General features: G+C 42.8%; 1 protein-coding gene across 23 annotated transcripts in view; it reads right to left on the bottom strand.

Moving 5' to 3' along the window:
• mef2d (myocyte enhancer factor 2d) overlaps positions 1-22,533 on the bottom strand; it is a 144,555-nt gene that overhangs the window by 84,929 nt on the left and 37,093 nt on the right. For all 23 annotated transcript variants that reach the window (XM_078171333.1, XM_078171339.1, XM_078171343.1 and 20 more), the window contains exon 2: positions 6,385-6,786. In XM_078171333.1, the coding sequence (XP_078027459.1) occupies positions 6,385-6,438 (54 nt within the window). In that variant the 5' untranslated portion in view covers positions 6,439-6,786. The remainder of the gene's footprint in view (positions 1-6,384; positions 6,787-22,533) is intronic.

Raw genomic sequence — 22,533 nt, 5'->3', positions numbered from 1 at the left:
AATCTACTCTCTACTAGCAAAACACACCACTGTCATATCAATAAAGAAGTTGGGCAATAATTGGCTCTTTTTCTATCATTCTGTTAGCAGGGCACAGTGAAAGGAGCTGTTGGAGGTGTGCAGCCTGTCACCTGCAGCTCACTGTGGCTGCTCCTGACTGTTCCTTTGCTCCCTGCAATATTTCAAACTGATCTGCTGTCAACAAACACAGAAAACGATCTCTGTCTTGTTTTGTGGACACATTTTAATGATTAATGGCGATAAATGCTAGTACAAGTCCTTTCCATTCACGCAGACGCAGAACGTACGTGCTGGCTGACTGCTGGCTGTAGTCTTTGCGGCGTGTTTGAGTGAAACTTTTTGGCCGAGACGCGGTTGACGTGAGGCGACGCAGCAGTTGGCTTATGTTCGCACTAGTGCGTCTGGACCTTTTAACTTCAGTTTGATGTTAGCAAAGGCAAAACATAATTCTAAGTTGTGAAATGTTTCCTGGAAGTCAAGTTGATTTTTCTCTTAATGTTTTTATGTACACAGCCTTGAACCTTTGACTTCTTTTTCTGAAAGAACCATCTTTTGTACTGACGATTCAACCAGGAGAGTTTCATGTTCACCAAGTCTGTCCAACAGTCACCAAACTTTATTCATACAGAAAATGGTCGAGACTTATTCCAGTGTGTACTGATCTTTCTTCCCCTCTAGATGGCCTCATCTTGGAATTTGTTTGGATTTAAAGTATCTTAGGTTACGACGTCAGATCTCACAGAGGCCCGGGCCATTGGTTGGGATGGCACTACCAAATATTCTGTTTAATTATTGGGCGACAAATATAAGAATCTTAAATTATTGGCTGAGATATGAGGATAAAAATGATTAAAAAAAATAGGGAGTAGCGGGTGGGAACAAAAGTTGAGCATAGCGTTAGTTCAGGCAGGACAGGATGTCAAGCTCAGCTCACATCCCAGCTACATCAGCTGATCTCAAACAGCACAATCAACTGATGGAGCAGCTGATTGATGGAAAGGAGTCAGCTGATAGATCACGTGATTCCTTCCTATGCAACCAATTGGCAAATCTCTTTCAGGGCGCCCTATTTAAACTGCTCTGACCTGCCTACTGTTGCTGCTTCCTCTGCAAGCTGCTCTGCAACCTGCCTCCACCACAGCTCCTCCTTTTCATGCTGTGTCTGACTTATCAATGTCATTTCTGTTTGTTATTAGTGCTGCTGTAATATGTTCTTGGCGATCTTTGCTACTGCGCTCCCTGCCTTAGGCTTTCCATGTGGGTGCATGGAAGGGCAGGGAGGTGTGCTCGCTCTGCCCTTCCATGCACAAACAAAGAAAGCAGAGGCCCCAGAACAGAGCCATACCCTCAAATATGACACTGCAAATGGAAATAAACTTTTCTTTGACTTAAGTGGTCCTGACTGAAATATATATTTTTTACTTTTCAGATATTTTGACAACTAAATCATTATTATCAAGCTGCAATTCCTTTTATCTTTTAAGTTAACGACACAAGTTGAACCTTTGACCCCGTCGTCCCATTCGTCACCGACATGGAGGACTCCAGCCATGACACTTTGCAGCCCGAGGAGGAGGCAGCAGCCTACATGGAATTCAAGACACCCAAGGAGGATCTTTTTGAGGTTTTATGGTGGTGCAAGGAGCATGCTAAAATGTTGCCTAACCTGGCAGTGATTGAATGTTTTCAACATCCCGCCATCAAGTGCAGCCAGTGAAAGAGACGTCTCCTCCACTGGATTTGGATTTCAAGAATGGGGAACTCAGGTTAATGTGAGTGACTGTAGCCTGTGTGAGTTTAATAACGGGTGCAGGCGGGTGAAGCTTTGACCTGTGCAGGACTCTGACTGAGGCTTCTCCATCATGATTCGTTACTGAGGCTCACTCTACTCACCTGGTAACACTGACAGCCTTATTGCATTCACCTCTTCTACCTTCTACCTCGATTTATACGACAAATGTGATTGTGGCTTCCTCCTTTAAAATCTGAGTTCAAATTGGACGGGTCCACGTCATTGGTCCGACCATTGGTTTGACATCCCATTAGTCCGACTGTCCGTGGTGCTGAACGGCTCGCGGCGGGCGTATGGTGTGCGCCGCGACCGGCTCTGGGTCAGCTGGGAAAGGCTTGAGGCGGAGCAGGCTCACAGCTTATGTGTTTGTCACTTTCTTTTTCATTTTAACCCACACCATGATCTTTTCCTGACCCTAACCAAGTGGTTTTCGTGCCTAAACCTAACCAGACCTTAACCACAGGGCATCATGATGATTTCGGAACGGACTTTGGAACAATGGGTTTAATATGGTCGGAACAATGGGATGTCGAACCAATGGGCAGTTCCCAAATTGGACACCATTTTGGCCTCTAGACGCTCTCTCTCTCTCACCACTGACAGCAAATCACATCTTTCTCCCGTCTTGCTGGACAGGTCGGGTCATAAATTCTAACAATAACTGTAATTTTTGTAATTATGTGTAAAATCAATAACAACAAAGTTTGGAAAAAAAAGAAAATGAGACTTTTCAATGCCTGAAATGCCTCCTGACATGCTACAACTACATGTGATGTCCGTCTATATTGTGCTGGATGTTGTACAGCTTTGACTTGGCATTAAATTGATTATACCTTTGATTTCTAGAAGGAAAACTGTTGTTCTCCTCACAGCGTCAAGGAAAAGTTAACCCTTTGTCTGTTATCTCTGATGTTGAAAACACTACCCCGAAAATGCAAAAAAAAATCCATCAGATCAATCGAAACGTTTCCAGTCCTGTTCACTGTTCTCCTTCTTCGTGTTCCTTTGTCTCTGTAAGAAATGTGGTATTTGAGCTGCTGTCAGGTTTCCAGCCGGGGCCCACACTCTGAACGCTGTTTATTTTGTGGAGCTTATGGCAGCATCTCTGAATCAACACGTAGGAGGGTGACGGGCTGCATGTACTCCAAAATTCATTTGATTTCCTTTCAGTAGCTGCACTGTTCATTAGCTGAAGCAACACAGAGCAAGCGTGTAGAAAGCACTTATTTCTTCGGCGGCTTAATACTGTGTTCCACTTCAAACACTGCAGACTTGAATCATATTTCACTGTGTAAACTGCTCTGGATAAAAAGTATCCGATAAGCAGAGAGCAAGATGTAGAATGTAAATGCTGAGTGCAGTTTTGGTTCAATACAGGCGTCAGAATAACACCAGCCCACTCACTTCGCTGCTGTGATTAAGGAACCATTCGCTGCTGGTTTATCACCTGATCGAGGTCAATGAGTAATCTTTGATTCTGACACTGTGGCCATGTATTACCACAGAGGGCATCACCTTATTGACAAACTGTTCCACACCTGATACAAGCGCTGGCTCCATTAACCAGAGCCTGCCCAACCAGAAACAACCCCCTCCTCCTCCTTCTTTATGTCCAATTGTGTACTGATGAATAACAAGCCATCATACTCCGCTGACCCCCTGCAGGCGCCGTTTGCTCTCCTTTATGGAAATGCAACCTGCTAAGATTGATGAGAAGAAAACTGAGGATGATTTTCCAAACCCTACGGCCAGCTCGCTCTCACACTGCTCAGGTCTCATTCAGCCAGGCACCTTGTTTCTCTCCCTCTGCCTCGCTCCGTCTTGTTTTTCTTCTCTCACTGCTTTTGAAGGTGGGCACGTCAAATCCATTACTCAATCTGCTCAATGGAGCGAAGCCCATTTACCAGTTGACTCATTTTAGATGGATCATTTACCCTTTCATCCTCTCTGACAATACCACTGATGTAACCAGAGGGACCGGGGCTGTTTTTTAGGGGGAATATCATACGTTCTTGCTCTTTTTCACTGTATGGAGGGAGGGGGAGGTCTGACAAAAAAAAAAAAAAAAAACATGATTGCTTAGCGGAGTCATATGAGCCTCATAAAACACCACGCTATTATACTGTTGTGTTGTGGAACTGCTGAGAGAACAACCATAGGTTTTTCATGCTACATGGGACATGTAAAAACAGAAAGGATCCCTGTGGGAATCTGTGAGCACATGAGTTACATTTTTCTGTCACCACAATGGAATTCAATTGCGGAGGAGTGGAAATGATCCTTTCTTAGATTTGGGCAGGATGTATGACAGGAGTATTTGTAACACAGGAAGTTCAAACCAGTTAAGCATCAGATTTATTGGATAAGTATGTGATTTAACCTCCCACGACCCTGATTCCTCATACGAGGACATCACATTTTGGGATTGCTGCACCTTATTCTTCATTCTGCTAAAGTTAGACCTGTTGTCCTCCTTTGTGGACACTTTTTTTGTGGCATCTAGTGGTCGCACAATACACTAATCAGTGTAAAAACAAGATGGTGGCCGTCTCTGCACAGTTAGTCTGCAGCTGATCCCGTCACAAAAGTGGACAAGGTACAAAACTGATCAAAGTTTATGGTGGAAACTGGTGTACTTATGATTAATAAAGGTTGTAGTTTGATATGGCAACAAAGTTGACCAATTTTAGCATCAGTAACAAGCTGAATTAGGACATTTGAGGACATTGGGACTTTATTATTGTCTTGTTTGGGAACCTTAAGACTTGTATTATTGCAGCATTTCACACAGACCAATTAGACATTCCTGGGACATTCCTAGTTCGGCATACTGAGCGAGGAAACAACAGAGTTCAATTTTGCTTTTGCACAGCCGTGTTCAGGTAGTTTTGAACCTTCTTAGACTATAACAGTGATGTTAACTCAAATAGTTACAAAGCATTGAACAAATGTTGCACCCTTTTAGAGCTTCCCCTTGAAAGTCAGAGATTAGTCGAGCAGTTGTTTTATTTGTTTCGTTTTTTTGCTCATCAGCGCACTGTGCAGTGTATCTCCGGGAATGTTTTGGTCCCCAGATTTTGCTGCAGAGTGAGTGCTCTTGACTTTCACAATACTCTTTGGTACAGGCTGCGGGGGCACAGAAGAGGAGAGACTCTGCACTGTAAGGCTATGAGATAACATTATCTATCTCTCTCGCTTCTGCTTAGAAGTGGTGAATTTACATCTCACAGATACTTAATATGACACAGTCTCTGACTTTTGTTTGACCTCAAAATGTTTTTGCACATTTCCGATCTGCTGTTAGCGCATTTAGCTTGTTTGCCATATTACGTGAATGCTGCTGTAACACTGAACGTCCCGCTGAGTCCCATTAAAACAGTTTAAAGCTATAGTGCGTAACTTCTACAGGTTCGTAAATGTCCGTTTCACCCAAGCCACTACTACAGGAGATGACACAATGCTGATTAAGCTGATCGGCTCCTCTAACATCTTGCGGTATCTTTCAATGTATATCATTTTTACTTTGCGTGTCAACCGGCGACATTCCCGCGCTGGCGCACAGGAAATGCTGCGTTTTACCTTACAACAAGAAGGGAGGGGGAGGAAGAGTGGAGAGTCTCATAGCAAGAGGTAGAGCGCAGGTAGAAAGAGAAAGCAACATGGCGGAGAACCCAAAGAAGCGGCCGAGACACGGTTCAGAAGTGGATCGTACCACAAAGAAAAAGCCTGGACGTTTGGCTGAAGGTTAGCAAAGAAGGAAAGTGACCAACGGAGAAGGCAAACAAGGATTTGTATTGGCGTCGCTTTTCCTCGGTGGAGAGCCCTGAAGGAAGAAATTGGGCTGAGGGCAGACACGGATGTTGCCTTGCTGCTGTTGGATAAGTAAATGACTTGGTTTATAATTATATTATGAGTTGCTGTTACATGTACTGGACCTAGTACTTTATTATTTTCTTGGAAATGGTGCTATGAACGTAATGTAATGTTAGCAGCCTGGTGTTCGCCACATTGTGTAGCGTTGTGTAGCGTTGTGTACACGGTGTGAAGCAAGTGTTACTCTGTGTACACGGTGTGTGGCGAGTGTTACTCTGTGCGACAGAAGTTACGCACCATAGCTTTAAAACTCTAAACGGGGGGGGTGGGGGGGACGAGTTGGGGAATATTTGTATTGAACAGCCAAATCTAATTTGACTAACATAATTCAGGTACAGCCCTAATTGCAAATTTATTTATGTACGAGTTTTTCGTACTTATCAGGTCCTCATCTCAAATAGCTAGGAGAAATGAAAGACGTATACCAATCAAAAGCTGGGATCTTAGGAGGTTAAAGCTCGACAATGGACGCCATTGTGATAAAACCTGGAGTTTTATCTCAGTAACTGACTAACCGTGCTGCTGAGCAGCACCAAACCGATGTGTATTGTGTAAAGCTGAATCTCTTGCTGTCTTGACAGTCAAAGCTTCAGTTTGTCACCTGTCTCGCTCTAATCAGGTTGCTGATCACTGAGGTGAGTTAAATCAGACAGTAATTACACATTCAGATATTTTTGGCTCCCTTAATTGGTGCTAACCTGTCTGTTGCGTTCGTCAGTGATCCTCTGAATCTGAATCTTTTTCCTCCCCATGTTTCCGGTGTGGCGGTGGGAGGGGCAAGGGGGAGTGGCGAGGTCAGAGGTCACGGATGGCTGTCGCTGTATTTCTTCCTCCTTAAATGTCTTTCAGTTTGTCCTCTCCGTGCACGCTGACTCTGATAGAAGCAGCGAGGCAGAGAGGCTGTCACCTCGTAGATTTATCCAAACAAAAAAAAAAAAAAAAAAAGAAAGAAAAAAAAATAGGGAGGAGGAGGAGAGGAAAAACGGGGTTCGGTGTGAGGCGCCCTTTTCAGATCATGGTCCTGTTTCTGGGGGCAGGTCATCCACACTCAGGCTGAACTGGGATCCTCTGCCCTCCCCTTCACCTCAGCTGGGCAGCTCCTGAAAAACACAGAGGCATTCATCAGACTGAGAGACAGAGAGCCAGGCTTTGTTTGTATACTGTGACCCACTTCAAACACCGTATTTGCCTTGACCCTTTATATACAACGAGAGAATAAATGATGCAGCAATGCATTTGAGGCGCCATCAAATCAGAAGCACATTGGGCTGAAACAGGAAGGGGGGGGTGCTACATGCAGAGCAGGAGGCCTTCAGGGGCCCGCGAGGAGGGAGGCTGTGCTGTGTCAGCTTCATTAGAGGCATCACCGCCACATCACTGATCTGCTGGTCGCCCGCGGCAACCGGCTGCCCCGGCCAGGGCCGCCTGACACGCCGAATGTGATTCCCCAATCGAAGGCAGAGAGAGGCAGAGAGGAGCCACCCAGTCTGTGGACTCCACACATCCCGTTTCCAAACACCATCCTGGTCCGTGCTCACTTCTCAGCAGGAAACAGGTTTTGGTTTCTGTGTTTAACAGAAACTGTGTAGTGCTGTGGCAGTGCACGGTGATGACGCTCAGCCACCTTTTTTTATCCAAGTGAGTAAAGTAGGATATTTACAGTTCTCATAAACTGGTTGAAATTCATATACAGATTTTCTAAGTGCTTCAGGATCCAGTCATCACTTGTGTCATGTTGACAGCCAACACAGACAAATGGAACGGTCAAAGTATTTATACTGACATTTAAGCTGTGCTGACCTTGGAAGTTGGCGGTAGCTGCCGGCGACAGTCTTTGACAGGCAGAGGGAGTTAAATTATATATTTATATATTTAATGTGTATATATTATATACACATTAACATGAATCCAACATATTATTAGCAAAGATAAATTTGCCTATTCATAAAACCCATTAAATTTACAGTGCACTATATTGGTGAATGACTAACTATTACCCATGAATCCTTGTGCGATCATGTGAGCTAGCTGACACTAAATTACTGTGTGTCACCTATCCATAATGGCGATGTGAACTAGTTAGCTATTTAAACATATTGACCAGTTAGCTGTATTATTATTCCAAGTGTATTATTCCAAGTGTACGGACAGCCTTGTGAGACACAACAGATCGTTTAATGACTTTTTTATTGCAGCAAAATATACCTAGTGCAGGAGTCTTTAACATTTTTCAGACCAGGGACCCCCCACTACATATATTCTACTTCTAATTCTATTCTTTAGTTGCACTTGAGATCATTCTTTGAATATTTCTTGGTCTTCTCTCGTTTGTGCTTGTCTGTAGCTGCTAAATCAGCAGCAGCTGTAGTTTAGCTGGGTGTGTTAGCCTCACCCTCTGCACTATCCCTGGTGGTTTCTGAGGTGGACGGTGTGTCAGAGCCTCTCGTTGAAAAAGGCTGTTGGGCAGGACCAAACGGAATCTGCAGATTTTTTAACTGTTTTCAGCAGTGATCCAAAATGAAAATCTGCAGAATTCTGCTGAGTATTTTTTTAATTTTTGCTCATAATGTGACAGACAATGTTCCTTTCAAAATAACAATTAATTTTGAACAAAAATAACCTCACATAATACATTAAAACCTAAAATTACCTCAAGCAGGCTAAGAGAACTACTTAGTAGATTTTAGTCGAAACTTTGAATCCGATATTTTATTCAATCATGAATACTTCAAGAAAAAAAATTAACAATTGTTGGAAAAGTCAATCAAATAATTTGGGACACGTGGCCATTACAACAGGAGGTTCAATATGGAGCAGAGAGAACAAAACTTAATTTGCCAATCTATTACCAGTAGGCTACATTTTATTTTTGACATTTCTTCTCACTACACCACTAACTTTGACATTAATGCTAACTGAATACAACACACGATTGTCACACACATGCACAAGGAGGTGGAGGAGACAGTGACAACATTCTGAGTTTCACACGCAGCATCTATATTTCTAAAATCTGCAGAATTCTGCAGGCGCAAATTCAGTATGGGCCTGCTGATGGGGGATGAACCGACTGAAAACGTTCTTATCTCATTAAATAAAACAGATGTTGACGTCATTTTCCATTTAGGGACATAATTGGCAATTACAAAAAAGGTAATAAATCGCAGTATGTGTCATCAAAAACTCATCATATCATATCGTAATATTATATCCAGTCCTAATAGTTTTAGTTTATTAACCTTCGTAAACGTGCCAGTGGACAGGACAGTGGTTACATAACTAAGCCATGACTTAACTATGCACATGCGTCACCGGTGTGTTCCAGTTCTTAAACAAGTAGCACTACACCCCTTAAAATGATTTAACATAATCTGTTTTGACAAAGTGACAGTTATCTATTCATGGATGGAAATTATTTTACAGTCAGCTACACAAAACATCCAACACGTACCTGTTGAGACTGACAAGCAAATGTTTATACTCTTTCCTTTCCTGGTGTGTCAGTACAGCAGGTATGAGTGGGCAGATTCCCACCAACGACACTCAGCATTTAACGACACGCTGGTCGATGAGGTTTTGTGTCCAGTAATAACATTATGGCTTATTACTTAAACTGCACATTGACCTAATTCCATGTGACACAGAGAGAGATGAAGAGTGTAAAAAGCTGTGGCTAATTCAGCCGTGCGTCTAACTAACCGTGAAATAAGGGTGGTCTGTGATACCATGCCTGATCAGAGACAGAGGATGGGCACATTATAAAATTCAGATTGTAAAAGGGCAAAGCAGAGTGAGAAAGCCCAGAGTGTTTCTGCAAATTCATGCAAACTCATGAATGAATGAGAAGGCGGCAGCAGCCCAGGAATGGCAACACAGGCGAGGACTGTTTTAGGCCCTGTTTCTACTATTTGTGGTTCAGCTTTAAAAATAGCGCGCTATATATACATACAGACTGTGTACACAGTGCAGCATACACACACACACACACACACACACACACACACAACAGTGGGAGCAAAGTGGCAGCATTACAGAACTGAAGCATCTGGAAAGGCGTGAGTACAGACACCACACCAGCTCTCCAGCATTGTTTGCATTCCCTCTACCTGGGAGAGCAGCAGAAGAAGAACGCCCTCTGGTTACATCCATTCTTATCAAACAAAGAATGTGAAATAGTCTGTCATGAGACTGACATTCCTTTTGTGCTGCTGTGGGCGCTGCACTGCACGCTCGCTCAGAGTGGATGCAATTGGCTTTGCTTTGGCGATGAGTTGCTTATGAATTATGCACTGATGGAGGAGAGTGAGAGCTGGTTTCTACATGGAAAATCTACAGTGAGCTGCAAGAACTGAATGTACAAACCATTGGCAACATCTTTCTAATATCTGGTTCCAGGCCCCTCAGCACAGTCGTTTTCTAAAACCCATGTCTGACTCCTCTGCTTCTCTCCATCTTCATCTCCTCCCTTTTGACTGGCGCAGATTTTATGAGAGAGATCAGTAAAGCACACTGAATTCTACGTGGATCACGCCGTTATAGCTGCTTTTCCCAATATATTGTGCATTTCCTCTTATTCCGCTTCCCTTTCCACACAGTACAGAGGTGTTAGTAACATCATTTAGCTAAATAATAAAGACGTGTATGTGTGTGTGTGTGTGTGTGTGTGTGTGTGTGTGTGTTCAAACTCTCTCACAGCCTTCGTTAGCCATCAAGTGAGCGGGGGACTCGCTCCAGTTGCAGTGAAGTTCAAAGGCAGCGCGCTGAGGGATTTGTCTTTAGGCTGTGGGCTGATCACACATGAAAAGGCTGCTTTATCTGCCCGGGGTGGTCAAGTCTCGACCTTTTACCCTTCATGCTGCTGGAGCTCGCTTCCCATGTCTGATGTCAGGCCGAATCTCTGCTCTCACATGGGAAGCAGAGGGCCTGGAGTGTGTCTGCTGCCTCGCTGAGCAGGCCAGAGTGACACAGAGGCTCTGGACAATGAAAAGATTAACGCTGATAATTAGGGAATCTACAGCAGACCCAGATTAGAACCCTGGGGACCACCTCAAAATGTTTGTTTCACAAGGGGCCCATGACAAGCTCTTCTTCTACAGAACAGCTGGACTCTGGGAATATGGACATAAAAGCACACAGTGGAGCAAAATAATTCAGAGCTTTTAAGGAAACTGCACAAATGTTTCAAGTACAGCTGCTACATCCACTACACTTCCACAGTCTTTAAGTAGAGATGCTGGGATATTACAGCCGTCAAGACTTGATGAAAATTGTATCATCCCTGTGGATCAACTGGGCAACTCTTTCTTCATAAAGCTCTGTGATGATTCTTCCCCGCTTTCACGCACATCTTTATCGAGCTAGTACAACTACCAAACCTCCAGCACACTTGCAGAGTATTTGCACATCATTTCAGTCCATTTCTGTAGAGCATCTTTTCTGAACTGCCGTTTTAGAATCGTACAGATAACAGAGATATTATTTAAAAGGGATAACAGCATAAAACCTGCAAAAACACAATCTGGGCAACAAAATAAAGTGTCTTAACAGAGCTTTAGAAACGGTATGAAAAAGAAACAGAGACACTATTACTATACAAATGTGTCCGCTAAGCTTTAGAGAGGGCACATGGGGTCATGGCCCCGGGGAAACCTACAACAAAGATTAGTCCATAAAAGAACAGTTAGAAAATGTTGCATCGCATCATTATCCCTGACATCTGTTGCTACGGCCATTAAGCATTTCAAAGCTTCAATCTTCTATTCCGCCGATGTGGGTGGAAAGCCACAAGCTGCGAGGGCAATATTATGGTTTTGACATTTATTCGTGAAGAGAAAGTTGACATAGGGATGTTCTTTTTCTGCAACAACATGCTTCCCAGTACAACCGCTGTGTTCTCCAGTTGGAGAATAACAAGCTTCCCTTGGGCAATCGGGGGTTAAGTGACTTGCTAAAGGGCACGTCACCCAGATTTTCCCAGCCGGGCGAGGTTCGTGAACTGGTGACCTTCCTCCTGACAACCTGCCTCGCTGTCCTCCAGGCTAATACTGCCCTCGATATTACTGATACTTCGCCACCTATGTTTCCGCCACAAGCTGTTTGTGTCAGAGGCTGCAGGGCGGTGACTGAGTCATGACACAGAAAACAAACCGCTCACATGCCACAAAATGCAGCGGGAGACTGCTGTGTTTGGATGAGACGTGATTTGAGTCTGCATGGCATTCTGTTGGCTTTTACAAGGAGAGCTGTGATGTAATCAGATGACGACGTGGCTGTGTGTGTGTGTGTGTGTGTGTGTGTGTGTGTGTGTGTGCGCACTAAGGCCTGACTGATACAGTACAGTATGTGGGTCAGATACAAGAGATAATTAGAGCAGAACAAAATCTGAAATAGACTGGAATTAAAAATATACTTTCAAGGTTTATTTATTTATTTGCTTTTGTCAACGGTCTTGGGCAATGATTTTACAGTTGTGTCACTTTGTTGATCATTTTTGGCGATAAATTTTGGCATGCCTTCCAAACCCGCATGTTTTATTTTAAAATTGCCACAATCACACCATTTGCACGAACCCTAACCCTAACCTAAATGAGGTGTCAGCTGGCTGTAAAGAGATCACAAGGACACTGAAAGTATTTAGTAAATGAACATCAGTAATAACAAGCTAGGCTACTTACTATTGGCTTATTGTATGTCAGTTCCAGTAAATATCGTTGCTGAGTCAAGTTAGACACCTGGTGAGATTCAGTATACCGGTCTAGTCAGGCTCCAAATATTAAACCTGTTAGAAAATGTTTCCACCTGTCTAGGGTTGGGTCGGTTCTCGGTAATACCAATTCGGTCTGGTACTCCGTCTTGGACCGTTTTTTTTTTTTTTTTTTTTTTGGGACCAAACGGACCGCATACTCGGGCAGAACGTACGCGGAGCGGATGCCGCAGGGGTCCGTCCGGTAAAAGTGGATGTCAGCAAGCCCTGTGCGCGCAAAGCATGACCGCGCACCAGTGTCACACAAAAGACTGTTCGGCATGTATTTTTCACAACGTGGGGATTTTTCACAGACATTTTTACACGGAGTCCATTCCGCTTGTAGTACGCCCGAGTCTGTGGGCACTTGTGTCTGCCTCTTCGCCAAGCGCACAGCAAGCAGGAGAGAGAGGGGGGTGGGGCGGGGACTGAGCTAGGAGGTGCGAGTGCGCATGCGCCGAGGCCTCTACTGTAGCCAGGAGTTTGTTTAATAGTGACGGGGAGTTGATAATGGCGGACAATTTAGTCTCGACGAAATCAAAGAATGCGCCACTATGGCAACACTTTGGCTTTGAGCCAGACGAAGGAGGCAACCCTTGTTTGCACTGACTGAGTAAGCTGCAAAATTTATTTGTAAGGAATAAAAGAAACAACGTGTTACTGTCACTGTTGTCCTAAGGTCGTTTTTTATTTTAAATGAGTCAATTGCGCCCCCAAGTGGCGAAAATCCGGTATTACCGACTTGATGCGTTTTTTTTACAAAAACCGGACCGTTTTTTTTTTTCTCATACCGACCCGACCCTACACCTGCCTACAGCACACAAATGCTAAAAAGAAAAAAAAAGGCAGTCATGGTGCTAAAATCATTTTCAGTGGTTTTAGAGGAGCATTATCAGTATGCGCACACGATAATTCTCTAATACAATATTCAAGCATCAATATATCAGCCAGGCCTAAGTGTGTGTTATCTGTTTGTGCACTTGCGGTGTGTGTGTGTCTCCCTGCATGTCCATCCTTTACTGCCCTGGTGTGTTAAGTGGCAGCAGAGCAGCCTGGAGCACAGAGATAACAGTCAGCGGCGGGGGGCTGCTGGTTGTGGGGGGTGAAGATGGTTCTCAGCTGCTGGCGCCGTGCCAGAGGACTGCTGAGAAATCCATCACCACTTTTCCCACTCGGCACCAACATCTGCCGAGGCTGACCACTGTAGACCCCCGCTGCACCGTCCACACCAGGACAAACTGTGATTACTACAGCCTGGACTCATATGGCCTGTTTGGGTTAATGGATGGAGCACAGTGCAAACGCTGCAGATGTCTCAAACATCATCGACATAATATGCATGTGCTTATGCCAACTGTGATGAAAGCAAGTGGATTAAATTATTTAGTAGGGATGTAAAGATTTAACTGATTTATGTTTGAGGTCAGCAAGAAGGTCATATCATTTCACAGCTACAGATCTAGTCCAAATTCTCGACACAAAAGGCGGTCAAACTAAACGCCCTGACACACCGAGCCAACAGTCGTCCGTCAGTGTGTTGGGCTGTCGATGGGCATCTGTCGCCCTAGTCAGTGCGTTGTGTCCCACACCACTGACCCTCGTCAACCCTTTTGATTCCAATTCAGCATGTTGATTTAGCGTCAGTGGAGGCCGTCGGTGAATGAAATCACTCTGATTGTCAGTTCAGCTCAGTGCATGAGACATAAAACAGAAGTGAGGAAAGTAAACAAAGAACTAAAGTCAAGACAAAGTGAGATCAAAACAAAATTGTTACATAAGGTCTGATTATTTTTCTTTATCCACTGAGCTATGTAGCAGAAATGTTTCCTGATGGTTTGTGTTATTGTTCCCTGGTGCACGGTAAGTATGCTCTGTTCTTTCAACATTGGATTGTGTTGTTAATGTGCTAACTGGCTAACTAGCGTCAAGATGGTCTTCTAGTTTCCCTTTTCTTAATGACAATTACAGACAACCGCCGCCTTTGAGAGAGGAAATAACTCTCAGTTTGCCATCAGCTTAAGTCTTTGTGGTGTGTTCACTCGCAACTTTTTAGCTGCGACACAGCAACGTGAAGCGATGCAACAATTAGCTTCCATAGCCGCTAATTCTTCTCCAAAAGTTGTTCTTGTGTGTCTGGGCCCTGGGGCAAACAACTACCCAAGGACTACCAATTTCTAAATCATACTCTCTCTGAACTTGTTTGGTCAAAGGAAAAAACAGTGGAATTTTTCTGCAAGTAACAGTTTATTTCTGAAGAGTTATTGATAATGTCCTTTCAACACTTGTGGCTGACCCTGAACAGAAGAATATAATTAACAGTCAGCAGGATTTCTGTGAAAAATACATCCTCCAAAAAGTTGCCCTATGAATCACTGTTTACTGATGTTTGGGTGGCAGTTGGCACTTATGGAAGCCATTTGGCTCCTGGCTACAACTTAAATTACCAAAAAGTGAGGAAATATATATATTTTTTTAAGCTCCTGCCAATAAATGCTCACGTATTTTAATTCATGTATAATCAGAAACTTAAAAAGTTCAAAATCTGAGCTGAACCAAACTCTACAGCACCCATTATGAATCACATATCTGCAGAATATTTCTAAGATATAATAGACACTGTGATTAAACACATATCAAACCATCTAATACAGCCAAACTCCAAGCCAAAATTGTTCACTGTGTCACTGTTTATGTTTGGTTTGATGCTTCTTGAAGGCAAAGAACTGTCCGTACAGGCAACACATCACTTTTATTAAACAGTTAATTAAAATAGACGCGTTAATATTGCAATAATGTAGCTTAAAGAAGCAAACATTTTGTTACTGAATAGACACCACGGCCACATCAGTCATTCCTAAAAATATCCATGACACTCTCAGGCATGCTGGATCAAAGTGTCCAACAAATATCAGAGGTTGTATGTCACGATATCTTCGTGTATCAAAAAAACATGGAGATATCAGTTAGCAGGAGATCTGCAGAGGCCTTCAGGGCCTCAGGTTTCAAGAAGAGGGCAAGCTGCCTGCATGTAGCTGCTGGAGTCGTGACCTCTGCGGGGGGGCTATCAAAATGACTGATCTGTCTCTCAGTTTGAAGTCTAAGCGGATCAATATTTGACCAATTCTCATTCATCACTCAATATTCACTCAAGCCAGCCTGACATGATAGGCAAAACGTGAGATGACAAACGATGCCGTTAGATTCTCCAGACAACTGGGAATCACATGAAATCAAATCAGCAGGTGCTTGAGGTTGTGGCGCGCTGAACGGGAACAGGATGACGTGACTTTGAGCAAAGATGGCCGAGCTGGAGAAGAACAAGAGATCAACATGTACTCATGTAACATTAATAAGTTCAAGACCCTGAAACTTAATTTTATGTGCCAGACAGGGATAAAACATTCAGTTTATTAGTCAATTAGTTAGATTAAAGAAAACTAATCTTATATTTAATGATTAACACTCGTTCCAGTTTGGGTTTTGAACTGTAGGTCAGGGTCAGATCTTAGGCTCACTTTTTAATCGAGAAAATAATCTGCAATCAGTCATGAAAATAACTGTTATAGTAGCAGCTATATATTTTTCTAGCACACCCTCTGTACAAACATTTGCTGCTTCAATGTGCTGCAGATCAGGGCTGTACCATACAGGGAATATATGCAGTAACACTTAAATCAAGATAACAATATTACCTGTGATAAATGAACAAATGAAGCATTCTCAGTTCTGCTACTTTCAGTATACTGTTCAAAGACAACAAATTGCTTGTTGAATTAACAAAATGAAAGGAAATTATCCCCGACATTCTTTTATTGAACAAATTAAAGACTCAACACAAAAAGCATCATTAAAAAAAAAAGACAGTTGCATTTTAAAGTGCAGTTTTCTACTGATACTGCAAAACTGCAATCTTTCATAATGTGTTTATTCAGAGTTTATTTTATTTAAGACTTTTTTATAATGCCACTGGGAATAAAATTTAATACAGATTTTGTGTGGCAAAGTCGGAAAAAAATTATTCTCACAAATTCTACTTCCATATCTCAGAATTTTTAGTTATAGATTTGTAGGAAAGGCTTCAAAAAAGATTAATCAATTGAAAGACTATCTTAAGACATTTCAACACCAATTAAGGCCAATTAAAGATGAATGGATTTTAATGCTTTTTAAGACTTTTTAAAGATCAACAGAAACCCTGTCATTGTGGGGTTAAAAGTTTATTTATTTATTTATTTTATAATAAAATATATTGTGCAATCCTACCGCAAACCACAAGCAACAACATTCAACCATCGCTAGATTCTGTTGCGTTTCAGGGTGATGTCATCGGGTTATCAGCACTTTGCCTCAGAAGACAACATTTTAAATGAAAAGCCTGTGTGGAGTCTACAGATTATTCTGCACTCTATACACGTGAGCACCAACTTTTTTACTTTGTGATAAAATAGCTGCCACCGTGATCATTTACCAGAGTTGTGAAATCCTTGTAAACATCACCTGAAACAACATTTAACGGGACCGTTTTCAGTCTGAACGTCCAATGAAATCAGGATGTGTCGACTTCTGCTGGTTTGATTTCAACAATTGTGTCTGTTTCAACCACCTGACTCAATTAAAGTGTCTAAATCGCTGGAGTGCCCCTTTAAGCTGCACATATCTGCACATAGGGTCACTGTCATCATGAAGGCATTAATGCCAAAGTTCATATGCAGTTGCCAGCATGGAGGTACAGTGTAAGCATGAATCAGGGTTTAGACGGGCGGGAGGAAGAAGGGTAGTCTAAAGGGCTCGCTTCTCATTGGGGCACAGACAGCACTGCCGATGGGGCGAGGTTGGAGGGTTGGGGGGGAGCTGGCGTCTAACTGGGCCGCTGAATTCCCTCATCTGACCCAGCGAGGCTCGGTTTGCGGCCCAACCTTGTGAGGGTGTTCTGCCAGCACCAGCTGTGGGATATTTACAGCCTGTTGCTGCATGTTCCCGGGCAACCATTGGACACGGCTCCCGCCACACTCAGGCTTCAGTCACCCAGCATGCATCTCCACTACATCAACAAAAGCCTATGGCTGATTTAGCGGTGGAAGCATCAGCAGGTGGAGTAAAGGGAGGCATTGTGACAAATAGTGGAGGAGGGGAAGGAACTGGAGGAGGGAGCTGCTGGCCTTATATCTGAAGCCTGGCTTGTGACTGTGCCTGTGCCTGTGTGTCTATGCTGCCAAACCTGGCAGTGGAATATGATCTCCCCTTCCCCCCTCCTCCTCTTAACCAATCATGGGTGAGTCTTTGGCGAGGTGGGGGAGAGAGGGGAGGGCTGATGCAGTGCAAGGGCAGCACTTCTGAGGTGGTGTTGGGGGTGGTATGGGGGATGGGAGGGGCAGTGATGAGATCTGTGCCTCTCGGCTCGTGAATCACACCCACGCTGCCGGGTCGCTGTCAATACCGCAGTCTACCCGAGCACGCGTACACATACACACTCTCAAACACACACACAAAAACAAACATACACACACGAAGAAAAACACACACCCACGCATTTAACACGGGGCGCCCTAACTGTCACTGATCCACTGTTTGTGCTCACAGCCTCTGGCATGAATACAGCAGAAATACCCTGATAATACCCATGATGCAGCAGTGCACATACATGTGAGAGCACGCACAGATGTCTTTTGTCCAGCAGCTCAGAGACATGTGGAGCGCAGAGGACTTGTTGGCAGGTCACACAATACTTTGAGTGTGGTTTGTTGTTGACTCTGAGACTTGCCCCTGTCACTGACTGCATCAGTGCTGTAGACTATGCGGTTTGACCTGTCAGGTTACATCATTGCCAAAATGGCAGTGAACACACTCAGAGGCACACCCATCATTGAAAGGTGTGAGGTGATTGGCTGAGCCAGTGGAACAATGAGAGGGAGAGATCTCACAGTTAAGAGAGGGATTTTCTGTTTACTTGTTACTGTTGGCAGCGAGGTGCGTCACCTGGCAAGAGGTCATGAACTGATTTAAACCGCTTCTACATTATTAAAAACTAATGGTGCTGTAATAAAATAAGCTCATTAGGCCTGTAAGCACTATCAATTAGTTTCTGATTAATAATTTAGTGTATTAAATGTCACAGGTTGACATCTTCAGATTGTTTATTTTGCCCCTTCAGAGCAACTGATGGTTCCCATTCATTTCAATGTTACAAAGAAAAATCAGTGCACTTCCAGAGTCCACTTCCGGAGCCAGAGCCTGCGGTATCAAGTTCCCGCCTTTACACCTCTCCAACCAATCACAAGCAGCGGCATTAACCACGAGCACAGCAACTGGCACATATAGCTGTCAATCATGATGTCACACCCCCTTTGCAGCATAAGAAAAACTAATTAGAACCAAACTTAGAAGAAAACCGTACACTTAAATATCTGCGTGCTAAGACCTACTGAAAATGGCAGAAACCATCTTTGGGAAAAAATTTAATTGACGTGTACTTTGTTCTTTTGGGCGGGGTTTATAACCTATACTGCAGACAGCCACTTTATTGTTATGCAGCCTTTAAAAGCAGGAAAAGACGACACTTATTAGATCTCTAAAATATAAGACGATACAGTCTCATGTCATGATATCGACATAATATCAATATTTTACTTGAGTTGTTATATCCAACAGAGCAAGGCTGTAACTAATTAATACTCTTTCTAATATTTTCTTGGATCTGAGCTCTTGTTTTATTCCACTTTAATTTCTGTCTGGTCGTAGTTTGGCCTTATTATTTGGCTTCTATTGTTGTATTGCCTCTGCTTCTGCTTTGTTTGTCAAAGCACTCTGTAAACTATTTTTAAAAGTGCTACATTAATGAAATTATCAATATAATTACAGATGAATCTGTCTCCAAACTGTTTCCATTAATCAACCATTTTGTTTATAAAATGTTAAAAAATAATGAAAATGTCCATCACATTCTCAGAGCTCAAAATGACACACTAAAACTTCTCGTGTTGTCTGACCAGCGGTCCAAAACTCAAAGATAATAAATATACAATGATATAAAACTAAGAGAAGTAGCAAATCCTCATATTTCAGAAGCTGCAAACGCTGTTTTTATCTGGATAAGTGACTTTAACACTTATGAAAATGTTAATGATTCATTTTCTGCTGATAAACAGCCTCTTCAGCACTGGAGCTCACGGGTGAAGAGTGCAATATGAAGCAGACCAGAGGTCAGAGAGGAAAGAGACAAAAATGCTGCTGAAGACTGAGTATCTCCTTTGGATTGCCACTTTATTCCATCCCATTGAACCTGAGCACTCAGTCCAAGACTCCAGCGGGGGTTTAGGTTGATTATTCTTTAATGCACAGCTGTTGGCACTCGAGGGTGGCCTCGTGTTATGACAGCCTGTCCTGTAAAAGGTTCGACCCCAGCGACAGCTGCTCGTCCTGCCTCAGTGTAGAGCTGCCACTTGTTAATATTCTCTATAATGATTAAAATATTGAGTATTATTCTGATTAATGAAACAAAGTTTAGTCTAATGAATGGCCAAAATGATGTCTCCAAACTGTTTCTTTGTCAACTAAATCTAGTGCTGACACAATTAGTTAATTAACTGGCAGAAAACTTCTCTGCAACAAATGTAATAATCATTCAGACTTGTTTAATAAAGCAAAAATACTGATCAGCCTCTGGTTACAACTTCTCAGATTCTTAAACTCCTCAAAACTTGAACATGTGAAGATTATCCTTCAGACTCTCGGAAGATTTTAATCTGTCATGATTAGATGACAAATCAGAAAAAAATAATCTACCATTAAATGAATAATGTCTGTTTATGAATATCCTTGGGTCTGCAATTTCAAGGTACTGTATTCATATTAGTTATTACCCATGCAGAGCTGCTCACGCACAGTAGGCCTGTGTTTGGAATGTAAAGAGTCTGTAAGACGGTTTACAGGTTTCCTCCCTCACAGCTTTTCCCATCGTCTTAAATCATTGGCAGTGTGACAACAAAAGGTCTGTGACAGGGAAAAATGCCTTCTAGACAAAACATTGATGACATCAATGTGACACTCGAGGACAGAGGGCGTGCACGGCGGAGCCAGCATGTGTAGGAAAGTTTGCCATCACCAGTCGAACACGTTCTCATCTATGAGGCCTCACACGAGAGCCAGTCAGACGAGATCAAGGCAGCCGACCGACACTTAAATATAGCCATTTATCTCAATCAGGTTTATTTTCATGTACGCAGGTGAATGGGAGGAAGAATGCTGTTGTTTTAGGCACAGTAACACCTGTCTATTTAAGCTCTTACCACAAACTGTTTTGTCTGGCATTAACCCTTTGAATTCTGCCACAGAGACAATCCATCAGTGCATATTCTGGTATTTTTGCTTATTGTGATGTCATTTCCTGGGGTATTTTCAAATGTTTAATATCCCTATAATCTACACAACCTGGGCTAAAAGGTTATGTCAGTCAATAAACAATAATAACTGATAAAAGTATTGACACTGTGTCATACATTTAAAAAAATACAAAAATCTGACATGTTTATCATCAAATTTGAAAAATAAACACACAAGTCATACGGATCCAAAATTATTTCTAAATGTACAAGCACGATAAAAACATTTTTTAACACTCCATAAGTTATTTGAACTATGTGCATTTTTAAGTTTTTCAGATATGATCATTCTTTAAGCAGAGTGCAAAGCAGTTTTGATAGTTTGATCTGCAGTAGAAATATTTTCCCAGGGTATATGGTGGTATATTTTGTCTTTTCATACCCCTAACCTAAAAGCTAAAAGATTGTGTAAGTAAATAAACCATAATAAGAATAAAATAATCAAAATGTATTGAAACTGTGTCATAAATAAAAATTTTCTGCGCCAGTGCACGTTTTCACGGTCTTCTGGACCGCTTGTAGCATAACGCAATGATGTCATCGCAAGTAGACAATGTGATGACGCAAAAGACAGAAGTCTCAGCTTTCTGCTGCTGCACAAAATGAACGCTGTAGCTATTACAGTTCTTTTTTATTTTAGATCGATTTAAACAGAATCAGGTTAACAACAATCTCCCGTTGCCATGACAGGACAATACTGTGACTCATCATGTGTTTTCACCATCTTTTGGACCACTTGTAGCATTGCATAACGATGTCATTGCAAGTGGACAGTGTGGTGGAGTGAAACACAGACATCTTAACTTTCTGCTGCAAAAAAATGAACGCTCTAGCTATTATAGTTTTTATTTTAGATCGATTTTAAACAAGACCATGAAAACAACAACCCCCTGCAGCCGCCCACGGGAGCTCTGTTCTCAGAGGGTTAGTAAGTATGAAATGTGGCCACTGCGAAACAAGGCGGGCAACAAGATAAACCAATACGCTCGTAGAAACAGGCGCGTGTAACAACATGAGAAACATACTGATTGACTCGCCTCAAGAAAACTCATTTTCTGTCTTGAAGTCCAAATTAAATGCTGGAGTCTAGTGAGCAGCCAACAGCACTGTTCCACTGCGAGGATTCATCTGTAGTTTGTAAGAGTGATCCACTACAGGTCTGAGGTTTGTTCTCAAGGATACAGAAGCAGACAGACCATTTCTTAGAAAAGAAAATAAAGATAAGGCTGCTATCTCCTGAGCTCTAAAAGAATAGCTCCAGGCTACTGAGCATGGATAAACAACTTCCTGCCATTTACTTTCTCTTTGACTGACTTGTCTTTGAAAATAGAACAAGGAAATAAGCAGACCAAACAACAAGGAAAACATGAGCTACATTTCTTCAAAGCATTAAATCTGTGTGTACTTTAAACAGGTGTCAAGGGCGCGAGGATCATGAAACTCACTCGACACTCTAATGGCTGTGTAAGCCTTCAATTCCAAAAAGAAAAAGAACAGGTGTGACGTTAGGAGCTGCGTGACAACACAAGCTATCGGCCATAAATCGTCCCAACAGACCCCCCTCTGCTCTCAAGCCCCTCTCAGCAGATTTCGGGCTGGGGAAGGTGTCAGCTCGGCAGCTGATGATGGAGAACAGTCCACAAAAAAAGTCACCTCGCACTCCTTCCTATCTACCTCGGAAAAGTCCTCGGAGGCGCCAGCAGTGCACCCCTCAGACTGAAGGGCTG

Source organism: Epinephelus lanceolatus, chromosome 10, assembly GCF_041903045.1.
Source record: "Epinephelus lanceolatus isolate andai-2023 chromosome 10, ASM4190304v1, whole genome shotgun sequence".
In the NCBI taxonomy this organism is placed as follows: domain Eukaryota; kingdom Metazoa; phylum Chordata; class Actinopteri; order Perciformes; family Serranidae; genus Epinephelus; species Epinephelus lanceolatus.
This window is presented reverse-complemented; position numbering and strand designations above follow the sequence as displayed.